At 44.6% G+C, this 20,019-nt stretch overlaps 1 protein-coding gene across 3 annotated transcripts; it reads right to left on the minus strand.

Moving 5' to 3' along the window:
• Positions 1–57: 57 nt before the first annotated feature.
• On the minus strand, positions 58–19,291 carry plcd4b (phospholipase C, delta 4b). 3 transcript variants are annotated; one of them, XM_085764474.1, is made up of 16 exons: positions 18,952–19,291; positions 16,296–16,346; positions 15,951–16,109; positions 14,097–14,325; positions 13,727–13,856; positions 13,255–13,486; positions 12,261–12,462; positions 11,505–11,649; positions 10,674–10,826; positions 8,483–8,647; positions 4,025–4,181; positions 3,715–3,831; positions 1,669–1,847; positions 1,452–1,584; positions 1,187–1,336; positions 58–630 (listed from the first exon to the last, which is right to left on the minus strand). In XM_085764474.1, exons 2-16 carry the CDS (start codon positions 16,312–16,314, stop codon positions 533–535), a joined length of 2,268 nt encoding a protein of 755 aa, XP_085620600.1. In that variant the 5' UTR covers positions 16,315–16,346; positions 18,952–19,291; the 3' UTR covers positions 58–532. The 3 variants fall into 3 exon arrangements, with proteins under 3 accessions (XP_085620600.1, XP_085620602.1, XP_085620601.1); XM_085764476.1 differs by lacking the exon at positions 18,952–19,291 and adding an exon at positions 16,840–16,857; XM_085764475.1 differs by lacking the exon at positions 18,952–19,291 and having other exon boundaries at positions 16,296–16,580.
• Between the last annotated feature and the right edge of the window lie 728 nt (positions 19,292–20,019).

Here is a 20,019-nt window from a genome sequence, read left to right on the forward strand (position 1 = left end):
TACAGGCCTGTATACACACAGATTTACAATATACACAACATACCTTGTGGAATTTGTACAATAGTGAATGAGAAGAACTTAAATTGTAGATGAAGTAACACTAGCAATGCTATGAGAACTTTATGATGATAGTTTTTTTTAATACTGATATTTATATGAATTCTTTCACATTCTATGATTGCATTTTAAAACCGGACACTTTCAGTCATTTGCCAGGCACTTTAGTACATAGTACTGTACATTTCAAGGCATAGCGGTACATTTAGGCATTCAACACATGCAGCAATCCTTTATTTTGACATGAATGAATAACTAACGTTAAAATGCCAACAGAAATAAATGCAGACACTCCCACTTTCTAATGTCTCTGTGAATTCTTAGATTGGTCTTCATGGGGTGTCCTCTTCCAGATAAGTCCAACAGCAAAGTTTTGAGAAATACTGCACCGTACTTTGAAACAAGACCTCGTTATTATATTCAAATGTTAAAACTTGTTAAATGTGTAGCCACCTCTGGCCTCGTATCTACAGGTTTAACTTGATGTGAGCTCTGAGATGCTGATGTTGATGAAGATGGACGAGGGAGGAATGGCTGTTCCATCTTTAGACAGCAGATGTATGTGACGGTATCCTGGAGAGAGGGAGGAGATCTTAAACAACAGAGCTACTGACCAGGACTTTATCTAAATATTTATCAAAAGGGATAGTTCAACATTTTGGCAAATTGGCCCATTGCCATAATCCATAATCGAGGCAATTGCAGAGACTACTTACCGAAAAACTGCCCCTGAAGGCATCGCACCTCAGCGGTTTTGCATGAATTTACCTCGAAAACAACTCTGTCTGGTAACGTTGTGTTATTATCTCATAGCGTGGTGAATGTGTAGGTCACAACTTGTCCACCAGAGTGTTTTGGAATTGTTGGATTGTGTATTTGATGAGTTTGTTGAGGGAAACCAAGAAATCCCATTAGCCTCCGTAGCGTAGCTCTGAGCAGCTCGCAGCTCTGCTCCGCCGTTCTAAAAACAGCTTGCACCAACAATTAAAGGTAACAAACCTAATAGGGATTATGGCAATTTATGGCGATTATGGATTTGCCAAAATGTTGAACTATCTCTTTAATATTTATATTGAAGTGAGCTGTAATCCTGGTGGTTTCAGTGTCAAGCTCTTGACTTTCTGCTCACCTGCTTGGATGCAGGTGAAGGGAAGTGTGTACTGTCCAATGAAGTCATTCCTGGACGCCTTATCGTAATCCTCCACCTCAAAGCGAACCAGGGCCAGCTCAGGGTTGTGGATGATGAAATTTAGAGTTTCATCCCACACTGGATTAAAACCTGCAAATACAGTTATCACGTGAACATAACTTTCTCTTAATAAACCCCCTCTTATTATCTGAATCATAAATGTAAAAGAGGTACACATATATTATGTACAAGAACTGTTTCCCACCATTGTTGTTAATGTGACTGGTCTCCTCCTTGGCCTGGTCCTGTGGTACTCCATAGATCTCCACTCTGACCAGAGGGTCTACAATAGAGCCCTCCTTCTGATTCACCTTTGGCAGCTGCTGCCCACTTATCACCTGATGGACACAAACATATTTTTATATCAGGGGCCATCTGTCTTTCCACAAACCCATCTGGACATATCATGTCTGTTTTTAGACCTGTATGGACAGGCGCAGTGGTCTGTAGCCTTGGCGCTCCTCTGGTTTCTCTGGACTGAACTGAGTGTTGCCATCTGTCATGAAGTCAGGCTTGAGGACGTAGCCACAGCAGCCATTCTGCCTGAACAGCCCATCGTTCAGATCCATCTCCAGACCGGCAGTCTGGAAGTTCAGAGCCACTTCAGAGAAGAGAGATTAAACAATACAATTAAGTTTTTTTTCCTAAATGCAACTGGCAGCATCACATGGTTTCCCAGAATAAGTCATATCTATGTAGCTGTCAGAGTTTATGAGAGAGGTCTTTTATCCAGAGCAGACCGGAGGAGCCCGTCCAGTTGTGGGGCTGCTGTTCTGTATTTGAACCTGTTGGATCTTCTTAACGACACTGTCACCAGAGGGACAAGGGATTTATTTACTATACTAGAATGTATTTATAGGTAACACTTTATAATAAGTGCCCACTATTAAGCATTAGTTAAGTATTAAAGGGAAAATTAGGAGTTTGTATTTGGTTATAAAAAAAAGTGTCATTAATGTGGATGAATCTACATTACCCACACTCGTTAATGGGTCCATTTTCGATAAATATATCATTTTGTTTTTATCGTTGTTTTGTTATTATGGCTATTTAGTGGTTCGCTCACCCAGCATTTCCTACTTTCGGTTTCACGGATGCTGCCTGGTGGGTCATGGTAATAATGCCGCCGAATCGCCGTTTATGGTCGGAACTACGACGGTATCTGATCGTCTTCGAACCTCCGACTTTCATTCTTGATCAATAAAAACATTCATGTTTTCGAGTTTGTCCGTCTTGCACTGGTCCAAGAATTTCACCTTGCGCACGGAGGCTCATGGGAAATGTAGTGTGAAAACACTTTGCTTTCCAAAACTCCTCATAGTCCCACTAATAAATACTGAATTCTTAATTTATAACACATGAATACTCATTAGTATGTGTGTGTTAGTAAGTGTGTTTATAGATACAGTTAGTGTTTATCAATGACGAGTAAAACATTTTTAACTGTGTTTATAAACTACATACTAATGATTATTCATGTGTTATAAATGATGAATTCAGTATTTAATGCTTAACTAATTCTTAATAGTGTGTACTTACCTATTTATATAAGGGTGACATATGGCAACAAAGGAGGACAATACCTCTACTCACATGACATGAGAGGTCACTGAACATTTTGTTTCAGAATGTGATAATAATGTGACTAATTCAAATGTGTGTATATATTTATATATCTTCTTATTTATTATTTTGTCTTAAAGCAGAAGTAAGCGGAATGTTTGTGTTAATATAAGTCTTAAATAGTTCTATCTTCCAACAGCAATCACTTATATAGAGTGTTTGGTCCGAAACACGGGTCTGTCAGTCACTCTGCTCTGCTCTGAGCCGAGGAGAAAACTTTCCTTGTATTCTACAACCTTTATCCAATGAGGAGAGAGAACGGCATAAAGGGGCGGTCCTCTCTGTGTGTGCAGCCAAAGGATGCGCGTGAATGTGGTGACGTAGGGACGAGGGCGGGGACTGCTAACTCCATCTGCTTACAGGAAGTTAGCCAAAAGACCGGATCGCTTACTTCTTCTTTAATAATATTCTATTACAAATACTGCTTTCTACTGCTATTGCTATCTGCTATTTATTATCTGTCCTATGAATTTCTTCAACCCAGTAAATTTCCCCATTGTGGGACGAATAAAGGATTATCTTATCTTATCTTATAACATCTCCACCTGTGAGAGATGTTGGACCAACATGTTAGACACCACACTCCACCACCAATATGTTAAGAAATAATGGAAATGCAGGTGGTGACCTAACACCTTGTAAAGACACTTGAATGCAGCACTGTGCATCAGCACAACATGGGGATTAACTCCAAAATAAGCACAATTATCACATGTGTCTGATTCTGAAAGTGGCTGAAACATAATGTCCAACACAAATCAACCTGAAATTTCAGATTGGAGAGAGACTTCAGTGATTTTAGAGTAAAGTCTGCTCCATCCAGCAGAGGGCAGCCTCCCCCTCACCTATCTGGCAGCCCACACTCCACATGTCCTGTGGGTTGTAGTTTGAGGAGTCAGTCCTGAGGCCACTGGGGTAAATCCTGCTCAGCTGCCGTGTGTTGTACTGCACAAAGTCTGTCCCTGGATTCACAAGAATGAAGCATGAACACAGACACGTCAGCTGTTTCTTGCTCATAATTACAGCTATGAATCACATGACTGTGTAAAAAGATACAACATCAAAGTCAGAAACATATAATTTTATCAGAGGAATGAGATGTCATAGTTCCCCACCCTTATCCTACATGCACTGCCCCCCCCTTGCTGACGGTACCTGCTTCCTTAGCTAGCCTCTTGGCCTTGGATTCAGAGAACGAGGACATCTCGTAGCATTTGCTGTGTAGACGAGAATGCTCAAAGCCATGGAAGTGCACGCTCTTGCAGTAAAGCACCAGGTCTGACAGCTCTCTGGACAGCTTGGACTTGGATTTCTGCAGTGGAGGACAAGATGCATAATTAGCCAATCAAATAAATCCTATTCCATCCCTCACAAATTAGAGGCCAGTGATAAAATTACATCCATCCATCCATCCATCCATCCATCCATCCATCCATCCATTGTCCGCCGCATTATCCGAGTCCGGGTTGCGGGGGCAGCAGTCGGAGCAGGGATCCCCAGACTTCCCTCTCCTCGGACACTTCCTCCAGCTCTTCCGGGGGGACCCCAAGGCGTTCCCAGGCCAGCCGAGTGACGTAGTCACTCCAGCGTGTCCTGGGTCTTCCTCGGGGCCTCCTCCCGGTGGGACATGCCCGGAACACCTCACGAGGGAGGCGTCCAGGGGGCATCCTATACAGGTGCCCGAGCCACCTCAGCTTTTCGGCCGCTTGTATCCGGGATCCAGTTCTTTCGGTCATGACCCAGAGTTCATGACCATAGGTGAGGGTGGGAACGTAGATCGACCGGTAAATCGAGAGCTTTGCCTTTCGGCTCAGCTCCTTCTTCACCACGACGGACCGATACAATGACCGCATTACTGCGGCCGCTGCACCGATCCGCCTGTCGATCTCGCGCTCCGTTCTCCCCTCACTCATGAACAAGAGCCCAAGATACTTAAACTCCTCCACCTGAGGCAGGAACTCTCCCCCGACCTGGAGGGTGCAAGCCACCTTTTTCCGGTCGAGAACCATGGCCTCGGACTTAGAGGTGCTGATTCTCATCCCAGCTGCTTCACACTCGGCTGCAAACCGCCCCAGTGCATGCTGAAGGTCCTGGCTCGAGGGAGCCAACAAGACCACATCATCTGCAAAAAGCAGAGATGAAATCAAGTGGCTCCCGAACCGTACCCCCTCCGGCACTTGGCTGCGCCTAGAAATTCTGTCCATAAAAATAATGAACAGAACCGGTGACAAAGGGCAGCCCTGCCGGAGTCCAACACGCACCGGGAACAGGTCTGACTTACTGCCGGCAATGCGAACCAAGCTCCTGCTCCGGTCATACAGGGACCGTACAGCCCTCAGCAGAGGGCCTCCGACCCCATACTCTCGGAGCACCTCCCACAGGATGCCACGTGGGACACGGTCGAAAGCCTTCTCCAAGTCCACAAAACACATGTGGACTGGTTGGGCAAACTCCCATGCGCCCTCGAGCACCCTGCAGAGGGTGTAGAGCTGGTCCAGCGTTCCATGGCCAGGGTGAAAACCGCATTGTTCCTCCTGAATCCGAGGTTCGACTATCGGCCAAATTCTCCTCTCCAGCACCCTGGAATAGACTTTCCCCGGGAGGCTGAGGAGTGTGATCCCCCGGTAGTTGGAACACACCCTCCGGTCCCCCTTTCTGAAGAGAGGGACCACCACCCCGGTCTGCCAGTCCAGAGGCAATGTCCCCGACTGCCACGCGATGCTGCAGAGGCGTGTCAGCCACGACAGCCCCGCAACATCCAGAGACTTGAGGTACTCAGGGCGGATTTCATCCACCCCTGGTGCCTTGCCACTGAGGAGCTTCCGGACTACCTCAGTGACTTCAGCTTGGGTGATGAATGAATCAACCTCTGAATCCTCAGCCTCTGCTTCCTCGACGGAAGGTGTGTCAGTGGGATTGAGGAGATCCTCGAAGTATTCCTTCCACCGCCCGACGATATCCCCAGTCGAGGTCAACAGCTCCCCTCCTCCACTGTAAACAGTGTTGGCGGAGCACTGCTTCCCCCTCCTGAGGCGCCGGATGGTTTGCCAGAATTTCCTCGAGGCTGACCGGTAGTCCTCCTCCATGGCCTCCCCGAACTTTTCCCAGACCCGAGTTTTTGCTTCCGTGACCGCCCGGGCTGCCGTCCGCTTGGCCTGCTGGTACCCGTCAGCTGCCTCGGGGGTCCCCCGAGCTAGCCAGGCTCGGTAGGACTCCTTCTTCAGCTTTATGGCATCCCTTACTTCCGGTGTCCACCACCGGGTTCGGGGATTGCCGCCGCGACAGGCGCCGGAGACCTTACGGCCACAGCTCCGGATGGCCGCGTCAACAATGGAAGTGGAGAACATGGTCCATTCGGACTCAATGTCTCCGGCCTCCCTCGGAATCCGGTCAAAGCTCTCCCGGAGGTGGGAGTTGAAGACCTCCCTGACAGGGGATTCTGCCAGACGTTCCCAGCAGACCCTCACGATACGCTTGGGTCTTCCAGGTCTGACCAGCTTCCTCCCCTGCCAGCGGATCCAACTCACCACCAGGTGGTGATCAGTTGACAGCTCAGCCCCTCTCTTCACCCGAGTGTCCAAGACATACGGCCGGAGATCAGATGACACGACTACAAAGTCGATCATTGACCTCCGTCCTAGGGTGTCCTGGTGCCACGTGCACTGATGGACACCCTTATGCTCGAACATGGTGTTCGTTATGGACAGACTGTGGCTAGCACAGAAGTCCAATAACAAAACACCGCTCGGGTTCAGATCGGGGAGGCCGTTCCTCCCAATCACACCTCTCCAGGTAACACTGTCGCTGCCCACGTGAGCGTTGAAGTCCCCCAACAGAACGATGGAGTCCCCAGTTGGGGCACTTTCCAGCACCCCTCCCAGGGCCTCCAGGAAGGCCGGGTACTCTGCACTGCCGTTCGGCCCGTAGGCCGAAACGACAGTGAGAGACCTATCCCCGACCCGAAGGCGCAGGGAAGCGACCCTCTCGTTAAGTGGGGAGAACTCAAACACATGGCGGCTGAGCTGGGGAGCTATGAGCAAGCCCACACCAGCTCGCCGCCTCTCACCATGGCAACTCCAGAGTGGAAGAGAGTCCAACCTCTCTCAAGGAGTTGGGTTCCAGAGCCCAGGCTGTGCGTGGAGGTGAGCCCGACTATCTCTAGTCGATACCTCTCAGCCTCCCGCACGAGCTCAGGCTCTTTCCCCCCCAGCGAGGTGACATTCCATGTCCCTAAAGCCAGAGTCGTCGTCCGGAGATTGGGTCACCGGGGCCCCCGCCCACGGCTGCCACCCAAATCACACGGCACCTGCCCCTTATGAACCCTCCCGCGGGTGGTGGGCCTACAGGAAGGCGGGCCCACGTCGCTCGTTCGGGCTGCGCCCGGCTGGGTCCCGTGGGCCAAGACCCGGCCACCAGACGCTCGCCTGCGAGCCCCGACCCCAGGCCTGGCTCCAGGGTGGGGCCCCGGTAACGCCAGTCCGGGCGACGTACACTTCTTCGATGTTTTCATTTTCATAGGGGCTTGGAACCGCTCTTAGTCTGACCCGTCACCAAGGACCTGTTTGCCTTGGGAGACCCAACATAGTTCCTAGGATCAGTCGGGTGCTCAAACCCCTCCACCACAGTAAGGTGGCGGTTCAAGGATCTACCCTGCAATTTGTTTACAACTGAAAATAAATCACAAACCTGTCTGAAAAAAGTCGGCAAATTCTAGAAGACTACATAATAACTAGCCAGTACAGCTGATAACCAAAATCATATAAATAATATACTGCTGAATATGGAATAATGAATTATGTAACAAGAAGTTGTGTCAGTATAAGAAGAATTGGAACAGGATGGCAGCTGCTGTTTGGTTGGAAATCTTCATATTCTGGACAAATTATTGTAATTATTACAATATTTTCCACATTATTTGTGATTTAATATAGTAGAGGACATATTAAGTCATTATTATCCTATTACTGACCTGTAATTTCACAGGATTAAACTGTCTGAAGAGAAAATATCCCCTACTGCTGCTGGTTTAATAATTCTGGATGAAGTTTTACAGAGGGATATTTGTGATTCCCTCTCTCAGCCCCATTAGCTCTAATGAAACGATTAAAGCCACAAGTGCTTCCAGTTAATCTGCAGGGAAATACTGTGGCTGCACTGGCCACTTCACTGACACACATGTAAAAATGAACACTCGTGCCAATAAAAGGTTCTTGGATAACCTGCTTGGTTAAATATGAAATGCAGATTTAGATATTTTCACAGAGAACTGGAGGTTTTTTTCCCACAGGACAAGAAGAAGCACATTTTCTCACTTCACTATCACTCTTCTTTGTCTCATATCTGTCTTTTAAAAGCCTGTTTCCTGTTTTTTTTTCACTATCTTCCTCCACTCTGTCTCCTTGTCTTTGTCCCAACCCAATTTCCTGTCTCTCTTTACTATCAGGCTCCATTCACCCCTGTCTTGCTGCACTATCACCTCTGATACCGTTCACTGTCTCTGCAGATGATCTTTCGTCACTTCCACTCAAGGCAAACTGAAGAACCGTGGTTCAACAATGCTAGAAGAAATGAAATCTGCCTGACATTACACACCAAGTGTTGTGTCACGTCTACCTTGTTGTTCACGCACTCAGCAGGCGGGTCTTCTGCAGACGGGCTGTCAGGGTCACCGTTTGCCATGTCTTCGTCATCGCTGACTTCATCCGTCAGGGTTTCATCAGGACATATCTCTAGACCGCCAATTTTCTTGGCTTTCAGCAGAATCTTCCCCTTTAGTTCCTATGATGAAAGCCAATAAACTCTGTTCTCTTAATCAGCCGGTGTAAATGAGACTTTAATTTCATCAGAAACATAAAGATGCTCATGTAGGTTGTCCATCTCCATGCACTGTGCTGTCTCCTAACTAAATGCAGCTATGTGCTGCTATTTAATTTCCTCTGTGAAATTCTGCATAGCAATTATCTGCCATTACTTCAAGTTCATATTGATTGTTTTAAGTGCTCTAATGGGAAAGGGTTTGGAAGTTACAGTGTACAATTGCTTTTAGAACAGTGTGCGATGGATCAAACAAAAGACCATAAATCTTTAAAAAGTATCTGTATTGTTAATGGTACCCCAGCTTCCCTCAGACGGGCTGGGACCTGGTTACTGTCTGAAAACATGTTATACTCCAACCGTTATAATAACTCAAAGCAGATTGTTTACTGAAACTTTGTATCAAAGGTGAAAAAACATCAGATGGAGAAACTGTTTGAGGCCACTCAGAGTCACAGTCAGGTTAAATTTAAAAAACAATGTTAATGGTGGCAACGTTAACGTTAAAGGTACATTGTGTAGGAATTACTCCCATCTAGCTTTGCGGTTGTTTATCGCAAGCAACTCAATCGTATTTTCATGCTGCGTTCACATGAAATTGGGCAGACGGCAGACGGACGAAAGCCACTGCACGTAGCGGCATAGACTAGCCTCTATGTAAACAAGTGGTCCGTCAGCACGAGGTAAAACAACACACGTGACAATATGTTGTCATGGCGATGTCGTATTGTTTATCTGACCCACGTTTTACCGGCTTTCTCTCAACTTCTGTGACTAAAATGACATCTGGTTTGTTACCGACGGCCGTCTGCCCGAGAATGCAGCATCAGTGTAACGCTCCATTCCTCCTTTCACAGATGCCACCTCGACCTGAGCCGACAGCTCCGGTGTCTCCGCTGAGTTTCCGTGGTTTCCTCAGGTTTTTGGTTTTTATTTCCTCATAAAAACATGACGACACGACATGGCAGCCAGCACCGAGCTTACCCGCTCCATGTAGATATGAATGATATGAACGGCTAATTCAGAGAGCTTACCGGAACACTTCACTTTGTTGATGGGGGTGATTACTGATTAATGAAAAACATACTTTTGAATTGATTTTCGTGAATAGATAACAGGAGAAGTTACACAATGTCCCTTTAAAACAGAGTACTGTTGCTAAGGACTTGCAGGTGAACAAACTTGCTGTTTGTGCTCATGGCACCAGGTGGAAAGTTAGGCCGTCACCAGAGATCACTCTCTGGGAATCATGAATGCCTTGGCAGTATCTTAAGCTCTGCTATTGAGACTAAAATAAGCCAATTTCTATTGGATGCATTGCCGTGCCATATTGTATTAACATCCTCCTGACTCTGGTGATCTCCTGGCATTTCCTCCAGCACCAGTAAGATGCGGATCATCACACACATCTAAAAATATTTCCACAGGTGACAGATGAAAAGGTTAAAGAAGACACAAAGGGAGAAACAATAAGCTCTGTGGTGCTTGCTCCAGAATTTTAATATAATAGCTACATTCTTGGTTTAGGCGCTGCAACACAGAGCAGAGCAGGTATTACACAAACTCCTGACTGGGGCTCAGACTGGCCTCAGACTGAGCAGGTCGGGGGCGGGGCAGAGATAACAGCTTGAAGCTGGAGGCAAATTTCAAAATCATAAAGTACAATTTTGCAAAAAGCAAGTCAAATATAATTCATAAATGAAATAAGTGTAAAAACCAACTAAATAGCAAAATACATAAGAAAACCTGTGTGTGGTGTCTATATATGGCCACAGTGGCTGACAGAGATCCTCCCAGATGTTGCCATTTTCCGGTCTGGGAGCTATTACCAGAGTGTGTTGGTCTTTTTTCCCTGTTTTTATCTCCACTGGCATCACTACAAAGTTTCATGAGAGGTTGAAAGGAAAAACAAATTCCAGCACATTTCATCCTCACAAGAGGACTTTGAAGGGAAAAAAATAAATAATGAAAATAATACAGTATATCAAACCTGTGGAGATGGAAGCTGCTGAGGAATCTGTCCATCCAGCAGGGTGGTCAACAATGTGTCTCCCAGGATTTGGCTGAGGTGCTGAGCCATGACGGTCTGCTGCTCCACACTACAGTGATTCTCAAGAGACAGGATGACTGGGAAGTCTGACGCCTGTCAGATGAGGATGTGAAAACACCACACACAAGTTGCTTGTTTTAATGCACGTCGAAATTCCGTCAACTCTGGCAAACACAGTGGGATCATGACATTACAGTGTTATGTCTCATTTCTATTCAGCATCAGGAAGCTGAGAGAACACTGGTCCTCTCAGCTTCCTGGTTCCTGGTTCCCTGGTTCTCTCAGCTCTATCTTCTCTAAGCTAAAAAAAAATATGTGTCTGTGAATTCTGTTTAGATTCCAATACAAGCACTGACCAATGCCAGCATTGTTATTATTCCCAGAGACAGTGTACCTCATTCTGGACAGGCTCTTTGATTTAAATGTTTATTGAAAGACTTTTTCAAACCAGACTGGGAAGCTCAATCATTCATCTCATCCACCATCAACATCATCAACAACTCACTATGAGATCTTTTAATGTTCTTTTAAGGTCTTACTCTATGTATTTATCTGTACTATTCTGTATCTGTATCTGCTGTTTGTTTTATGTTATGTAAACTGTGTTTTTCTTAACTTATGTTTCTTTTAGTTGTTTCAACTGCTTTTTGCAGGGGACAATAAAGATTTTCTGATTCTGAGGCTCGCTTGATGCCAGTCATTTTAAAGTCATAACACACTGGATGTAAGTGAACAAACGCTTTACAAGCATACGATGGTCGTGCTTCTCACCTTGAAGGCATATTCTTTGAGTGTAGAGATGACGTCTCTGAAGAGAATCTTGGAAGTTAAAGTGTGACCATGGTACACGACCGGCTCTCCATCGCTGCCGTCCCAGGAGTCCACCTCCACACAGCGACAGCCTCTTTTCAGAGCCCTGGGAACATAAGGAAGTCTAAGTTAGGCAAGGCATCTTTATTTATATAACGCAATTCATACCAAGGCAACTCAATGTGCTTCACATAAAGACAAAGAGAGTTAAAAGCTGGAGCAAAGAAGAATAAAAAAGTAGGATAGAACAAAATAGATAAAGTTTAAAGTTCTTAAAAAGAGCTCAGCTATATCAACTTATATTTAACTTATATTTAATTTTAATTTTTTGAAATAGAGTATGATATTGGTTTTGATAGTAAGCCATCGCAATTATAACAATAGAGAGGGGCAGGTACTATAAGTTTTTCTTCATCCTGCTCCTTTTCATTTATGGTGACAATGTGTACATTATATAAATATGTGCAACCATGTGTAGTATGTATACCATGAATGGAATAAATCAAAAATGGAAAATGAAATGAATTAATGCTGTATCTATTAGTATTGAAGGCAAAAACAAGACTGAATCATATGACATGTATTGAAACTCTTTTGAAAGTTTTTTTTCCCAGGCTCACCTGCTATCCATAGCTTTAAATCTGTTTTTATACAAAGTCTCTGTCCTGTGTGTGTCTCATGTGTGATGTGTGTGTGTGTGTGTGCAGTGGTCCTCACTGGATGTATGCCTCCAGGCTGCTCTGTCCTCGGAGCTGGTCCTCCAGGAGGTATGTGTTGTGTGAGGAGGAGATGAAGTAGTGGCTGAGCGGCTGGCTCATGTCCTGATGGAGACCTCGATGCTCAGGTTTGAAGATGGAGCCCTCCTGTGAGCACAGGTACATCTGGAAGCCATCCAGCGACATGACGCCCTGCTTCTTGGCTGCACAGAAGAATTCAAGTGGCAATATATAAAAAATCATCACTCAAACTGTGAATTTCCAAAAATTTTAATTTAAAAATCTTCTATGGCATTAATAAAAACCTTTCCTGGGGTGCCGGGTAAGGTTTCATACATAGTTTAATGGGGTTTGTGTCACATTTATTATTAATTCAAATATACTTTACAGTAGCTCATAAAAACAGAGAATATCAAGTTCACTGCCGGGGAAGAGAACTCAGTGTGTTGTAACACAGTGCAGCAACACACCTCCACTCTGATCGTGATGCATACCGTTTTGCTGTTCATTCAGTTGTAAGCAGTGTGTGTGATTTGGTGCGCTTGGAGTGTTTTGGGGGCCACTAACAAAATCCTGTTTAGGGCCACCAAAATCCTAGGGCCGGCCCTGCTAGGAGGATACATTTCAATGTAGAGTTTTCATCTTATCATAGTGTCATTATCAAGCCAGTACAAAATAACTAACAGGTTCCCATAGCCTTCTGCTCTATTCTATTAGCATGTTTGATTGCAAAGCCTTACATCTCTGCAACTGCCAGTGTACAGATTGTACCCCGCCTTTTGTAATTTCCACAATCGTATTCACCACAAGCAGATATTTTCTTTACTGTTATTACATAATAATGTCCTGTCTGGCACTTTATTTGCGATGTATTACTCTGTTAATCAATTATCATCAAAGGCAAGAAAACAAAGTGTCTCTGCTCTCTACTGAGATGATGTTAAAGATGTATTAATCAGTATTAAAAGGTTTTTCTCAGTCACAGTCTCCTTTACCCGTCTCTGATGGTTCATAGCGATCTATGAGCTCCTGGGCGTGCTGGGCGCTCTGCTCTCCCTCATGCTGCGCTGTCCTCAGGAAGTTCTCCAGCTCCTCCAACAGTAACTTTTCCCCATCTCCAGAGTAGTCCTGGAACACCTTCCACACCTCATCCCTCTGAGTCAGCATCTTATAGAAGTGGACAAACTGCTCAATTTCCAAAGAGCCACTCTCCGACTTATCAGCCATCTACGGGAATAAAGGAATAAAGGAGTTGTTTATGTGTTAGGTCCTTTGACAAAGAATGTCTCTATTCTAAGGAAATATTTAGCACTGGTCTTTCCAGATTACACGCTTGACGGCTCAAACTTGAAGGAAACTCAATAAAAGCAAATTCCCAGACAACAAAGTCGGCGTGATTCAGATTAATCACTAATTCTGCCCCGTCTTCTAACCCTCTCATCTTTAACCTTCAGGCCAGAAACTCACCGTGAAGAGATGGAAAGCATGTTCCTCGTTCATGTCTACGTTCATCATTTTCAGCAGTTTCTTCACTTCTTTGAAATTCATCTTCCCATCTTTGTTTTTGTCAGCTTTCTGAAACCAGTCCCAGACCCATCTGAGAAGGTGCTGAGGAAAACTGACATATTGTTTAATAAAAACTCTTGTTAAATAATTGTATTTTTCCATTTAGAACTTCAGATCAAGTCAAATCAAATCACTTTAAACTATCCGTGGACTTGTATTAGAAAATCATTTAATTGCTGAAATAACCTGATGGATTGCACAAACCTAAATGGGGGGGGGGAAAAGAATAAACACAGTTGTTTTTGATTCCTCTTAAAAAGTGGAAGGATACTGGTCCAGCCTCTCCTTCTCGTCCATTGTTTGAGCCTTGTGAATTAACTTGCGGACGCCCTGGATCCAGGCCCGGGCCTCCTCTGGGGACTCAGCTACAAGGTCCAGGTTGCCGTGGCGACCGTGAAACACCAAGGTGAAGCAGAGGTCGGCGGGGAACTCCTCAGCGATGCTCAGCAGGACCTCGGACTGGTGGCCCTCGCGCACCATCTCCAACTCGCTGACTGAGACTGAGACAGGATCAGTCACGGTGAAGACATGGTCCAGCGGAGGATTACACCACTTCACTTCATTGATTCATTTCATATGCTTCTGTGTGCAGTTTGAAGCTAAACCAAAATGACCTCACTCCAAATAACTGGGGGGATACACTGGGAGGTTTGGAGTACATGCAAAATCATAACAAACTTGAACATGATGGTTATTGGGTTACAGACTCATGCTTGTGTTCTGTGTTTCTACTATCTTCATCTTTTCTGTTGCTGTGCACACACTTTACAGTAAAATGACAGTAAAATAAGTGAAACAGCTCGACACCCTCTGTTTGAACTGTACAGGCGCTCAGCCACCCTGATCACCGAGGACCCCTCCCTCCCACCCCCGTCACGGCACCACTCCTTCATGTTTGGCCCGTAAAAAACATTTATAAGCAATCTGTCATCCCCTCTGCAGTAACTGCTCTAGAAGGCACCGAATTGACTAAACGAGTAAACGGTGTCTTTGTCTGTTGTGGTGTGTATTTTTGAACGTGTTTTAAGAGTGTTTATAAATGCCTCAGTGTGGACTTCAATTATAATGTCTCATGGAGCTGTTCATAAAGACAAATTTCTGCTCTTTTTGCTTAGAACTACGACAGAGTATTAGGGCCACACTGAGAAAAAAAAACACAGACTTCGAGAATAAAGTCATACATTTACGAGAATAAGTCGTACATTTCCTACGAGAAAAAAGTCATAACATTACGAGAACAAAGTTGTGAATTTAGAAGTTTGTGATTTTTTTATTTGTCAATGTGGCCCTAATACTCCATCGTATAGAACAGACAAATAAATCTAAATCTAAATCTAAATCTAGAGAATTAATTAGAAGATTGGTGCTGCCTAGCTTAGCTTAGCTTAGCATAAAGACAGAGGAAACAGCTAGCCCCCTCTATCCAAAGGTAACAAAGTCAGCCCGGTAACTTCCTGGAATCCCCACCGGTTGCGTGGGAACTGGTCCTGGACATGAAATAGAGCTTCACATAATATTTAGTTAGGACTGTGGGGATAGGAAAGAGGCCTCTACTCAGCCTGGGAGGAAATTCTGCATCAAATACTTTTTTTCAGCTTATGCTCTCTTTCTGGGATTTGTGCCTCTATTGTGTAGATCATAAAGGGGTAGACAGGAAATGACATGGACTAAAGGTCCCTGGCAGTAACAGAATTAGGGGCGGGGTTACAGGTATATGGTATGAACCTAAACCATTAAAGGTCCAGTGTGTAAAATGAGGGGGAAACAGTGACATCTAGCATTCAGATTCTATTATTTATCAATTAAATAATTCTATTGTTTATTTCTCTCTCTAAGCAAGACCCTTGCTATATAAAGAAGAATTTTTAAGAATTATAAGGATATGAAAACCAAACAGATTTTATTTTATAGCGATTATACACTATACAAATATATTCATTGGTAGTATTCAGATTTTGCCAAAAAACCTTGACAAATATTACACACTGGACCTTTAAAGCAAGAATCCAAAATGTCAAAGAACTTGAACTTCATAGAATATAGTTTATGTGCAGGGGAAATCAAAAGGAGTTAATATGTCAGCAAAATCATGCACGCAAACACAAGTCCACGTTTCCCTACTCACAGGTGGAGTGGCCTTTTCCCGCCCATCTGGATTTGTACCAGATTGTCAAACCGTCCTCCAGAAGGCGGAAATGTCGCTGCTTCTTCCAGGAGCGGGACTTGACTTTCCTCAGCGTCGAGCCCGCCATCATCACCTTGACATCTGGGTCATCTTGGATACCTGCACAGAGCCGCTCAGGTTATACTGTGGATAGCCTACTATACCATCAGAACTAAAAGGACACAGAGGAGGCTAAAAGGCAAATAGTTACAGTGATAAATCACTTTACCTAATTAGAATATGGGTTTAACACTGAACATATATGAACATAAATATCTCCAGTCTAAGTGAATAACATTTACTCACGAGAGCATTCAGGATCCATCGCTATCCCTGAATCATGCCAATGGAAATTTGCTGTTAAAAAGAAGCAGATGTGAGTGAATCCTCCCAGATGTTTTCTCCCTGGAACCAAACTCAACCTCTGTGTTTATCTAACTTCTCCATAAACTATCTGAAAACAATTAATCACAGTATAAAATACATCTTCACTTTTCATCTCTGCTGCACACCCTGGTTCTTATTGTTAGTTACGCAATCGTCATTCCTCTCTTCTTGGACGGAGCCGGAGCAGGTCTGTTGTACAACAGGTTCAGTATATCACCCACAGGAACGTTGATAGGACATATGAGGAAGGATATTAGTACTTCACTTTGCTCATAGAGGATTTCCCCACTGATAAAGGGACGTGAAACATGTCCATCCATCGCCCATGATAAGCAGCCATCCTCTTAGTATTATTATTAGGCTACTTTTTTTTACTAGGCTACAAGATCTGGGCTCAAACCTTCTGCGCTGGCCAGTAACTGCACAGCTGAAGTGTCCCTAAGCAATACAGCTGAATACTTACCTGCTACTGTTCAGCTGCTGACCCTGACATCTGCGATGTGGAACTGGGACAAACACAAAGTTCCCAGTGAAGTAGAAACAGAGAGGAAACTGACACAATGTGCTGGTATGTAGCTAGTAGACTGGACTTCTCTCTTCAAGATTTACAAGTCAGCATTGAAATCTGGATCCTGTCACACGATTGAATCTTTACTCATTAGCTGATTAGCAGCGAGCAGAAGCAGACAGAGAGACAGAGGCCTTGTGTGGCAGCTCACAGAGAAACCATACACTCAGCAGTCTGTGCCTCCTGGAGCAGACTGACTGATTGATTGATTTTTATTCACCTACATAAAGTCAGGAAAGATTATAAATCAGTTTTTATATCACTGAAAAATCTGCAAAATAATAAAAACTATATACTATACTATTTCTATATTGCTCTCAACCTGACCAGTAGCAGAGATACTCAATATGATCAAGTGGAATATGCAAATAATAGATGCTGCTTTTTTTTTGGACAAAAGTAAAATTGGTCATAACAGACCACAAATGAAGAATTGTGGTGCTGTGTCGCACATCATTATGTCATCATTCTTTGTGAAAATATAATCCAAAATGATCATTTAATCACCTGATGACTCACATTGCAATAACTGTCAAAATAATTGGATCATAATTACTTCCCATACTGTACATGTTATTCCGTCCTACCAACAACACCTACTGCTGTGACATTTGTCACACACTAATGATGTAGTAGCCACCACCAGGCTGACACTATGAAAGGTATGAACAGCTACTATCTAGTAAGTAGACACATTCATGTCCCCATCACAATTAATTTGAATGATTTTAATGATGAACTTTTCATCCTCCACCATCCAGGATCAAAATTTCCCATCAGCCATTGCTGCAGGCTAAACTCTGATAATAAGCTTACATGTAAAAACCGCCACTGTTAATTTGCTGGAATGCTGCTAAAATTAGCCCAAGGTCCTCACGGAGCTGTTAACATGTGAGGAAGCATAAAACTCACAACATGCGGCACATAGGAGAGAAAGTGTCTCATTAAAAGCAGAGAAACTTAACGTAAATCAACATAAACAGACACGTTCATTAACTCCTCATATCTCTTATCTCTGTTGTTGTCTGATGACTGTGGATCAAACACTGGGAGGTTTTCTAATGTCTGTTTATCTGTATTCCTGTCCGAGAGCGATCATTTCCCTTCATTGTCTCCTGAAACAACACCATGTAATCGAGGGGCTGCCTCACCCCCCACCCCCCTCCCTCCCTCAATGCCAGCCCTCCACTCACTGGCAGGGTAGTTCATCTCACCACAGTATGACTGACAAGGAATGTATTCACAGTTGCTCAACAATTTAATATCACTTTTCCCGCTGAGGAAACAGACTGACCATGAACGTGAGGCTGATTTTCCACTGCTCTTTTGCTCCATAAATGTGCACTTCACTTCAATGTTTGCTGTTTTCTCGCCACATTTAACGCACTTTTTATTTTTTCCGTGCCCCCCCCCCCCTCCCTTCCTCTGCTTTTCACAGATTGTGCTGCAGAGAAGTTTTGACACACCCTGCTTCATTCTCCAAGTCCAGACTTTTAACATCCAATTAGCTCGTGTTACGTTGTTTTATTTTTGGAGTTGTGTTTTTGGACTGCCTGGGGTGATGAGTCACACACGAGGCCCCGGTTCTGGAGGGAGTTGACTGACCACACGCACATGGACACACATATACACACACACACGGAGACATGACTCATCATGAGGAGATCTGACAGGATGGAAACTGGGAATAAACAACGCAGACATGAAGACTGACAACTTTACACTTACACTCTATGAAGCGTGCATTTACCTTTTTGTTTAGTACTAATAATAAGAGTATGCCATCCCCAACAGTATGATACAACAATGTGTGATATGAACATACCATTGCCTCCTGCACACAATTATGTGGAGAATCCAATCGAACCCATTTATAAACTTCAAACCACAGCAGAGAGGGAGGTTTGTGGGGAGTAAATTAAAACCAGAGGCAGAAATATGAGACACAAAAGCATCACTTTGCAACTGCAGCTACAGAAAGACAGCACGAGGAAGAGTAATACTTACCAAATGTAGAGATTTCCTCAAGGGTGATGAGGATGAGTCAGACCCTCAGAGGTGGGCGCTCTCCAGGAGACGGCTCTCCCAGCAAGGGCCTCATAGACTGAGTGGTCAGACCCTGGACGGCCGACTACAGACGGAGCGTGTCAGTGTGTGTGTGTCTGTGCGTCACTCTGGCCCTGTCTGCTGAGATCCAGACTCAGTGAGAGCCCAGGGACCGTTAGCTGAGCTCAGCTGAGTGTCCAAAGGGGAAATCTGTCTCAGCCTCTCTCCTCCCCTCTGACTCTGACTCTGAGAAACCTGATTCCCTAGTCGCTGCTGCCGCATGCTGGTATGCTCCACTCCCACCACTCCTCCTCCTCTCCTACATCCCCTCCCTGTAGCCTTCCTTCCTTTCATTCTTGCCACTCCCTCACTCCACCATCTACAGACCCCCCCCCCCTTCTCCTCCTCCTCCTCCTCCTCACCAACACATCTGGTGAAGGCCACTCCTTAACCTGCTTTGTTTCACTCCGTCCGTCTTCCTCTCTCATCCTCCGGCGTGGTGATTGTGAGTCTCTGCAGTCTCCTGTGTCCCTGATAAAGGGTAACACAATTGTGGGAAAAGGTCTCCTGTGAGCCAAATCATAAAACAATGAGAGTTGCCTGTTTTCTGAACATGAAAACGTCTTCTTTTCCTTAGTAGAACTCGCATATCAGGCCAAATCTGATATCAGGATATGTGATGATATCAAAGATTTCAAGAGCAGGGGCGTAACCACACGTTTTTGATAGGGGTGGCCCAAGTGGGGCACTGACTTATGGTGGGGTGGCATGAAACGTGAGCACATGCACACAAACACACACCCACACAGGTTTTGGCCATACCCATTTTGTCTGCAAAACCCGTATCTACTTAAATTACTAACACTGCAAGAAAAACTAGACACACAATACAAAATTCAAGAGTGGCAACATACAATTGTGATAGAAAACCTCAATGAGAAAAGAATTACTTGACAAAAGCCAGTATAAACAATGTATAGAATGCCTCTAGCCCAGTCCCTGAATACGCCACTGTTCAAGAGACCTAGG

The sequence above is a fragment of the Trachurus japonicus genome, chromosome 21 (assembly GCF_045865225.1).
Source record: "Trachurus japonicus isolate A0001 chromosome 21, Traja_1.0".
Classification (NCBI taxonomy): Eukaryota; Metazoa; Chordata; class Actinopteri; order Carangiformes; family Carangidae; genus Trachurus; species Trachurus japonicus.